The 10,510-nt window shown below is 37.1% G+C and overlaps 1 protein-coding gene across 1 annotated transcript; it reads right to left on the bottom strand.

Moving 5' to 3' along the window:
- Positions 1-761: 761 nt before the first annotated feature.
- Positions 762-8,155, bottom strand: LOC147763217 (uncharacterized). The gene is made up of 11 exons (XM_087008782.1): positions 8,150-8,155; positions 7,594-7,877; positions 6,909-7,049; positions 5,455-5,593; positions 4,773-4,937; positions 4,263-4,411; positions 3,763-3,927; positions 3,366-3,406; positions 3,026-3,139; positions 1,968-2,292; positions 762-1,629 (listed from the first exon to the last, which is right to left on the bottom strand). Exons 1-11 carry the CDS (start codon positions 8,153-8,155, stop codon positions 1,506-1,508), a joined length of 1,653 nt encoding a protein of 550 aa, XP_086864908.1. The 3' UTR covers positions 762-1,505.
- Positions 8,156-10,510: the final 2,355 nt, after the last annotated feature.

The raw sequence follows: 10,510 nt of genomic DNA, 5'->3' as shown, positions 1-10,510 counted from the left end.
AAAGCAGGCAGTTGCTTTATATCAATTTACGTCTATTTGTTGTGGAGCTAAGTATACTCAGTACTTCCATTTGGCCAACTTACAACCAATGTTCTTTAATGAGACACGTCCCTGTAGGTAGGAATGTTTCCAATGATAAGCACACTGTTCCGCGCCTTAATTCGTTTTTTGCAACCATTTCCCCTAACAACTGACATTTCTTCTCCATTTAACACACGTTAAGATAGATGGTTCCAGGTTACGCAAGCAATTACATCGTGATTAATTGGACGAGTGGATGAATTACCAGAGATGATACAGTACGCAGTGATCACCAACCGGTTCGCAGCCAGACTTCAGTTTATGCCATTTCCTGCCATGAGGACAACGTGATAAATAGGCTGAAGTACCGGGGGCTTATAATATATTATATTATATTATATGTCATATGTCCCTCCCCCTTGGTGTGGAGTTCTGGGTCCGCTAAAGGGCCCCGAAAAATGTTGGTATTTTGGTACAGTTTACGATTCAGGTAGTCAAAATTCTAATTTCAAGAGGGTACCCCTATCATCCTCCCCAAATCCGCCACTGCCACATATGCCGTATATTGGCTATGTCCCGTTTGTATGTACATGTACAGTGAGTGTATATCTATGTATTTATCCATTTAGCAGTCACCACTGTTGTAACCAGGCACTGGCGCATTCTGCTATCTCATTACAAGCAGACGTGGAAAATAGTGGGAATAAATGGAAAGTCAACATAACACTGAGATGTGATATGCCATATGCATTTATTTCACCACTAAACAGTGTCAAATCTCTTGGTGTATAGTTACAGAAGAGAACTACTGTTTTATATTGTCCATGTGTATCAAGCCCTTCAAGTGATTAAAATATTCACTACAAAGCGTGAAAATATACCCCAACCTGTCCTTTCTTTTTTAAGTACATGTATTATACAACTAGTAAATTCATCATGTTAGATGCACTTAAATGACATTATCAATTTAGCGAAAACAGTACAATCCCGATTGTATGGTCTGATGGCAGAGTGCTCACCTCTGAAGCGAAAGCGGAGGCCATGCGTTCAGTCTCAAGATCATTATACCAAAGAATATTTTATAAATGTAACTTTTTATTTTATCTGACTTACAAGTTACACTGATGCGTAGAGAAAAAGACAATCATCTTAATTGGTCAAACTTCATTTTTAAAATTTAAAAATCAATTTTATTCTCCACATGCATAAGATATATTCTTTTAATGTTCCCAGTTAACTCATGTGTAGTATCACATGTACAGTAGTATAGATATTTTCACCTCCGTTAAAGTTCAGGTTTTACGCATATCTTTGTTTTGATATACATGTAACACCCTCCATACCAAAAATATATTGTTAAAAATAAATTACTGTTTTTAGGTTACACCTCTTGTGAGATTTTCAGAAGTATGACATTTCTTTTCCTTCATTTCTTTTCCTTCATCTGATAAAACATTATTTAACAATTGAAAGTTCGTATCACTTTAGAAATCCATAACGTGCAACTGTTCCACTCTGGCAGACTGTTTCTGTCGCGCTGAAGGGTTTGGTTTTGGCTGTGGCCGAGGCACCTGGCGCCGTCTGGCGTCGTAGGGTTCTACTTTTTGTCTGCAATGATGAATGTACACGTTTATCTAAAAGCTAGTAGCAGGGAATGAGATACAGTGACAGTGAAAGTATAGTGCATGAACGGATAGGGCGTGCTATTGTTCTTCTAATTTTGGTATAGTTGCCTAGTAACTAATGTTTTGAAAACAGTTATTTATAGCATGTTTTATCCGGGATGATGACAATCGCATCTTTTGGTAATATTGTAAATTAGCTGATAATAGCTGATAAAGCTGATAAAGAATTATTTGTATTACGTTGTTTTAGTGCACATCTAGACGGGGATTAATAAAGACAATGATCGGGACACAAATACAAGCACAGAGTGATAGTTTTACCTCTTTCTGCTCCTGTTCCGACTTAAGGCAAATATCATACAAGGCAGTAGAAGTAACAGGGCCAGGAGAAAAACAAACGGAGAGTAACTGACCGAAGATTTCAATATGTCTCTATTTGGCCAGCGCTCAAGCTTCAGAGTTGTCGTTGGTGTTTCTTGCGAGGTTCTTTCACCCGTTACTTGACTTGATTGAGCGACAAAAACGGGCGTCGCTGGTTGGTGTGTAACACTGAAATCGGTGCTTGCTTGGCTTGTGGCAAATACGGTCCTAGTCGGATGCAGCTTGACTGAGCTCAGGGGCGCATTTTTTGTTGTGGGTGAAATAACTGTAAATAGACAATGAAAAATGGATACGAACGTGGAACTTTGGTGCAAAAATGTAATGCATTAATAGTGCATTGGGTATTGTTTTAGTACTAAAGACTCACTACTGCTTCAATCTCGGTAAAACCCCACGATTACGTTAATTGTTCTAACATCCGTTTTTCCTTCGCTTGGTTTAAGCCCAGTGAACGGTGGTTAAAAGCATTCTGACATTTTCATGTTAAGGATAAATACAATTTTTATAAAGGGCATCGTCAGTCATTATTTTAAAAGGATGTAGCATGCCTTTGGGATATATGCAGAGAACATCTATCAAGGACAGGGGGTCATTTAAGTGAACCCAAATCCCATAAACGGCCCTTGTTGATAAACGATTAGCAATTATTTGTAGCCTATGCATTAAACAATGTGATTCCTAACGGTCTGGTTAGTGAATAATGCATAACTGTCTCTGAAAGAAATGGATTTTTTTCAAACAACGATCGTTTTGCAGACAATAAGGCGTCCGAAAGTACAGTATATTTTGTTCCAAATGTCTCTACGATAAGGCATTATCAAGTGTTACCTTCCGTATGTTGCATATGTAGATCTTGTTTAGTAAGGAAATGGAAGATATATACGCCATTCTACCAAACTGAGAATTTCATCGCGCACTAAAACGTTTCCCCACACCTTCGGGTACAAATTTTCATTTCTTATAGAGCAATTTCCAAACTTTGTTTCACTTTCACTTACCTGCACCTATCTGGCAGTTCCTTCCGGTGAATCCAGGCTTGCAGATGCAATTGTAGTTGTTGTTCATATCAATACACGTGCCTCCATTTTTACAGGGCATGCTTATGCAATCATCTGAAAAACATGGATATACTTGCGTGCTGTTAAAATGGTCAAATGATAGGTGACGGATAAAGTTAACTTTGTACACAATGACGAGCCTCAAAAATAATTGACTTTTATTAGTTTTAAAAATGAAAAGTTATGTATATTTGCCAAGAAGAATGGCTAAGCCGCATAAAAGTTTTCACTTTACAAGTAGCATTTGATCACATTATCACGTGTTGTAAACACTGCATACCGTTAGCCCGCAATGTGACGCACACTGATTCACTTGGACGGCTGAAAAATGAAAATCAACATAACCTAAAAATGGGCATAACGTATGCCTTCGCCTTTGTGAGAAGTCTACGTACGTCCATATTTTATCTATGGCTCGGTTTAAAGAGTGAACAATTCCATTCAAAAAGAAAGTTCTAGGGGTTACGTTTATGTATATATTTTAATATTTCTTATGAGAGGGGACGTTCCTGAAGCAAGCGGGAGCAAGTGACTCACCGCGTCTCTCCCCAGAACAGCCATTCATAAGCCTAGTACATTTATCCACTTATTTTTTAAACTTCATGGAAAGTGACACGGCATAAAGGAGAGACATCCAATTTTTGATAAGCTGTCAAATCAAGGAAGACATATTATACTTTGCAAAATCGACCGCCTCACAGCAGACGACAACGTTTCCAGTCTGGTCGGGTCTTGGCGTCCAGGTAATATTCATCCTCACTGTGCCTGGCCTGTGGAGGTCGTCTGGTTCTATGGGTCCTTTGATCATACCCACGGGCCCCACCACGTTCACCGATGTCACTCTGAAAAAAGAAAGGACCATATGTCCAAAAAAGTGTGCTAGTAGGTTTATTTATATTTTACTGTAAAACCTTCTAAGCACAGAGCAGCCCATCAGATCTCTCTGCAGGCTTATAGCAAAGGTATCTTCTGGAAAATATTCAAATTAAAATTTTCTGCTGTGCATAACCAGTAATATACAGTAGATTAAAGTTTCAAAATTGGTTAAATTTGAATTCAATTAAAAGAATACAGAAAAAAATTCAAACAAAAACAACAACAGCTATAATTACATTATAAATAATAATAATAATAATAATGGTGATGATGACGATAAAGCAAATGTGAGCCAGCTTACGGTGCAGATGCGTTGGCCGCTCTGGCGTATATCTTGCCGCGGAAGGTGGAGCCACTAGCAATGGAGACTGTACCATTGGTGGCTGCCCCGCACTGCAAGACTGTGGGGGCAGCATCACATACACCCAGATCTGGGAACGTGATTAAAAACTGAAAAAAATGTGTAGAAAGAAATCATTGATAACTGAGACAAAGTGTTTATTTATTTATTTATTTATTTATTTATTTATTTATACTTGAAAGTCGATCCTTCAAGAGCTCCTATTTGAAAACTTGTTTTTCTTGTTGCTGTCTGGTGTTATTGGTATCCATACAAGGAACCGGTAATATCACTCAACCAAATATTGATATAAGATTTTTTTAAAATATCAAATCACTTGTCATACTTTTACTACAATTCTGTTAACTAGACTACCAATTTTTGATAAAAATATGATTTAACGTTTAACCTTCCAAAGAATGTTTAACTAGCTCAAAACAAGGCATACAGGGGTATGATACGTTTTCCCACCTGCAAGGGCACTGAGCTGAGTTTATCATTCCTAGTTTTGATGACACCCCCTTGACGAATGGTGCTTCTTGGGAAATCCTCAATGGTAATGGCCACGGCGTACCATCCGTTTGAAATGTAACCGTTAGCACGGGAAGTGTTCTTGATCTCGATGGTACATTTTTCCTGTAAGTGAGAATACTTATAGTACCTTAAGGCCAAGTGAAACGAGTCTGTATTCAGAGAGCTCACGTTCACCCATCAACAGTTTAGTGAGCTGAATGACACGAAAAAAAACAACAGATTTTCACCCAAAGACAAGGAGCATAGCACGATTTCATGTATTTCTTTCGCTACAGACGCGGGATTTTGAGCCATCAAAATATCGAAGATCACCAAATTAAAGTGCTATGCATGGTTTGTGACAATACAAAATGTACACGATGGATTAATTCAAAACAATCCAGTGTGAGTTTTCTAAATGCAGGAAAAGCGTATAACAAAAATTTGATAACACCGCCCCCACTTCCATCTTCGAAAAAAAAAGGGGAAGAAAGAAAAGAATTTCTAAAAGTAAACTGTTACTGCGTTTCCATCAGACGTAATACACACTGAAAAACATTTGCTATTATGGCACACATGAAAAACTCACATAACTGCATTGCCATCGTCTAACGAATTAAATGTCAACACAAACATTCACCTCGTCTAAAAAGGCGTTTGGTAGCGAGCGGCAAATACTGGCACATTCATCAGTTCCGTTTGCCCATCTGCATCTTACGGTGTCGCGGTCCGGGTCCACCACAGTAAGGTGGAGAATAAACCTGCAGTCAGCGTTCCCTCTGTTTAAAAATGAAATCCAGTGTCAATTGACAATTAAAACTATAAAAATATTTACAATAGATATCAACTGTAACTCACTTGGCTCTTACTGCAACTACGAACCATGCTTTTAATAAAATTTGATCGTCATTGACGGTCATTTTTGTTTTTTGATTAGGGTCCATACAAAGTCATACATGTAACACTATCTTAAAACAATAAAAACATTGTCAAAATGGGGAACCATGGTATAAATATATATAAAACAATAAGAATTAATTAATATTATGTATCCAAACAAACGGGTTTCTAGAGAAGCTTCAATAAAAGGCGTTTCGGTTTTGACTTATATATTCTTAAGTGGTATCGCCTAAAGCGTTTGGCCTTGAGCATCGACGTCCCCTGTGATTCCCTGTAAAAAATTCTTCCGGTGATGAAACACTGCGCCTAGTGTGTGTTATGTAAATGGTTGGATTGCGCTGTACCTCTGCCCCACCAAGAACACGTGCTGAGGTACAGCACGCCACATTCCCATAGCGTCCAGTTGCCCCCTGCAAGGTGACCATACCCCACTGGACGTACCTTAAGTATTGTTTATTGACCTCTAAGTAGATGTTTAAGATAAGACACACGGGGTCTTAGTTAACTGTCACTCTTATCAAAAGGACTGGTAGTTTGTCACCAGTATGAGACGAATGTTTATAGATTCTCAAGGCGGTCGTCAGTGTTGGTACCACCGGTCATTTTCAAACATGAACAAGTAGCTGTCCAAATGCTGTTAACTTTAGAATAACTGGAGACTTTTACTTAAAATATCCAACTTATTTCACATTTTTCAAATAATCAATTTGCAAGGAAATCAATTCTAAATCGTTTCGAACTTTCTGGAGGGCAAGTGGTGTAAACATCTGAGATATGTCCTGGCATGTTATGTTTTAGGACTCTTTTCACTTCGTGCATTTCTGATAATAAATATCCATAACGCGAACGATGTGTTGAGGGTGAATACTAGATGGTAACATATCTTTTCTCGTTTTCGATGTTTTTTCCAGTAGAAGCAGAAGTAGCAACTTCAAAACTCCTCACAAGCTAATTTCCCTGCTGTTCACGTGGTTGCGTATATTGGTCCATTTTATGGGACTTTTGCCAATTCCTGCAGTATGAATGTCTCAGTTCGTCAGTCATAAATCTACCTATGAAATACTTGCTTAATTTTGCCAAATATTTCACTTCGTACTACAGTATAAATTTATAATTGTAGCCCTTGCACACATTAATCAAATAACGTAGAAAAAACCAATTCAGTTTAACATGAGGTTGGGGGATCTTGATTACCTGTAGATACCTTTGCTGGCAACAACTGGGCTGCTGTTAGGGCGCCCGATATCACTGCGGTTTCCCAGATCGACGTCCGTCTGTATCCGCCAACTACCACCGGTGCCGTAACTCAAAGTTCGCCAGGCGTTTCCCGTGAATCTTAGATTATAATGGAAATTATAATAAATTGCCTAAGCAACTTAAAGAGAAAAATTTGCATTTGGAGAAGTATTTCTTTCAGGGCTACTTGATCAATCACAGAGCTCGAGCCGGGCGTAGATAGCATTATCTACAAAAACCTAAATACATGGTGCTTTAATTTTAAAATCATTTGTTTTTATTGTAGAACGGACCGGTGATTTGAACATTTAAAACTGAAGCTGGCCTGGGGTGACGGAAATGTCATCAATGTCAAGATTAGTCTCAATGAAACTAAATAGGATCTGCAAGCAGACTTATAAGAAATGTAGGCTGTAACCAACAAAACATATTTACGGGGTCCAAAACAATGGATCTTTCTTAAAATCAAAGATTGAATTTAATAATTAAAATCTTAACGGTAACAATTAAGGTTTTCAGCACTATTAATATAAATTTTGTCACGTAATGTTTAATAACGGAAATACGATTATTCACAATAATAAATTCAGAAAAACAGACACACAAACAGACAGACAGAAAAAAGGAGAGTGAATATACTTACCCAATCTGATACTCTCCTTGATCAGGAAAAGTATAGCTGAAGGTATTTTCCCCCTGCTCCCACCGTTCAAAGTCACTAACGCCCGTCAGCACGTAGGTGTGCTGTGCCAGATTCAATAACCTGCCACACCCATCCAGACACTGCCAGAACCCCTGGGACAGAGAACCGTTCTTACCAACACTGGCGTCAGTGCACCCAGCGCCACATGGTCCTGCACCCTTAGTCCATGCTGCCTGCCAGTTGAAGATGACCTGCAGCCCAATAACAAACTGGACATACCGAATCTGTGATTTATGGAAACTTTTATGGAAGCTTTGTTAAAAAACACGTTTTTAGGATGAAAAGTAGACGAAGGTGCTTACTATTAAAACTGTTCTAGCAATAAATTCGACTGTTAGACTATGTCCAATAATCCCCAACACTCAAAATGAATACAATGGACCGCATAGAAAATATGAAAGATTAAAAAATTTAATAAATTAAACATCAGATTTCAAATGCATTCTTTTTTTAATACACCATGCAGCCCCCCCCCCCCCCCCATACACACACACACACTCATACTTCATTAAAAGGTACGGAGTTTTAGTTCAGTTGAGATATAAATGAGATAAATGAGATGATAGTATTTATTACTTGTTTTACATCTGTTTCCGAAGGCTTCCAGTTGATGGTTGATCCACAAAAGTGGCTGCCTGTAAATAAGGTAGGCCCTATGTCAATTGTGGCCAACTTTAAAACGTGTGCTTCATTACTGATGGAATATGTTCAAAATACGATTTGGAATCCTTTTTCAAAAGCAACGATTTGCAAATAGAATTAAACAAGAATTATGAAATGTTAACTATAGTCATTTATTCAGACACTGATAGAAAAGTTTTATCAAAATTTAAAAAAAAATAATAATAAAATAAAAGTCTAAGTGACAAAAAGGGCTCGCAATTTACAGTTGTACATGTACTTTGCTTTTCATTTTTTTGTGCATTTTGCTCAAAAATCAAACGCGAAACTGAATGAGATGTAGGGATATCGAAATGTTACATGTATTTCAACAAAACTGTGCTCATTTTAAATATCAAATACATTGATCGACAATATTGCGATAAAAATGCAAATCAGATGGGACGAGAAAACCAAAAGGACAGATTTCCAATTCAACAGTTAATCGTATTAACTTAGAAATACTAAAGCTATTGTTATTTTCATTGTTGTTATTATTATCATTTAAACATTTTTGGCAAAACGAAGTGACGAAGATGATTTAATGACTGTTTCTGGTGAGTTCCATAGATAGGCAAGATGTGTTTACGTTTTCTAAGGCATCTAGTTTCGTAAATATGCAATTATATTATCTTAATTTGAAGTATATTACATTACCTAAAGCAACGTTTTTCCGTAATTATTATAAAAGCTAAATTTCTTAGTGGCTCCATCAATATGTAAACGAGAAATAAATATCTGCTTATTTCTCCGTGATAATCCGTATTCCTTCTTAGGCAATCAAAAATTGATATATCATCCCGTATTCGTAAAATTACAAAATAATATTGAAAGGCATCTAAAAAAAACAATGTTACAGTTAAATCTTGATATACCTCAAATTTTCAAACAAAATTCAAATTAAACATAATTGTTTTAATCGTAAAAAGTGATAGTCTAAGAAATACGTTACCCTTGATGAGCACAGCGACGAAATGTAGAATGACAAGCAACAGCGTTGTAATCATTATCGTTCAACGGATTAGTTTTTCCTTGATTTGATGCTGACAGTAATTTTAAGACGCTCGAATTCGACAAAAAGACTTTTAAATCATTCATAAAAAAATTAAAACTTCGAAAATATCGGCCTCGATAACATTCTTTGCGGCTTTGTCAGTATTGGGAGGCGTCAAGGAGAGTGTACACAGGGCATTTGACACGGATTAATAGTTTCGTACGAGGTTCAAACACCAAACAAACAAAAACGGGCTAGTCTTATTTAGGCCAAGGTGTGGGAATGAAATAATTTAAATTCAAAATCTATGAAGGTTCGTGGATTGCTTTAAAATGGTGGAATTGTTTTAATTTTATTTCAGTCTTGGAAATGAGTAACCAAGAATAGAAATATTTTATTTTCAGTGAAATAAATGTTAAAGATTCACGTTTAAACTACTACTAATTCACAAATGGATATTAATGATTTCCTCAACCGTAACTCGAACGCGTTAAGTATTTCCATTTATTCCTCGCCTGGACGACGCGGTTAACAAACTGGCATGCTAATAGCTCTTCTATAGACTGATAATAGTACACCTGTGGCTGGAGTTTCTAAGCCCTAAACAGGGGTGCGTGAAGATGTTTTCCACTACATATTTTGCACTGAATTTTGGATTGATGAAATAAAACGAAATACATGTATTACATAAGTAATACTTAGAAGTTATATAGAAATAAAAATTAATCAAAAGAAAAAACAAACAATTGTGACAGTCTTCTCTCTTGTCGAAATGAACAAAGAAACACATGTGAAAGTATCGAAATGCAGTTTAGCATGCAAATATTTGATACGGATCAGATCTAGAGTTGGTATCTTTTGATAAAAAAAAGTCCCTTCCACTAGGACACCGGGTTTTCTATATTAACCCCGCCCCTTGCTTTTAACATTCGTCAGAATCAGGAGATGATACTGCAGATACAGTATTTGTGATTGATATCTTCGCGAAAAGATACGGGATAACCCCTTAAATCTCAAACATCAAACTGATAACAGGAAAGCGTCACTGTCATGGGAGCCCAGCCAAGCTGGTGGACTGTTTACTTGGATATCTGCTGGTGGAATTTCAATCTTAGTTAACTGGGAGACACTGTGTATATAATGGGGTAGTTGGGGCTACATGAATTATTATTTGATTATGAACTAGAAAAATACGGACAATAG

Source organism: Lingula anatina, chromosome 3 (genome assembly GCF_051362555.1).
Source record: "Lingula anatina isolate TDL-2025a chromosome 3, LinAna3.0, whole genome shotgun sequence".
NCBI lineage: Eukaryota > Metazoa > Brachiopoda > Lingulata > Lingulida > Lingulidae > Lingula > Lingula anatina.
This window is presented reverse-complemented; position numbering and strand designations above follow the sequence as displayed.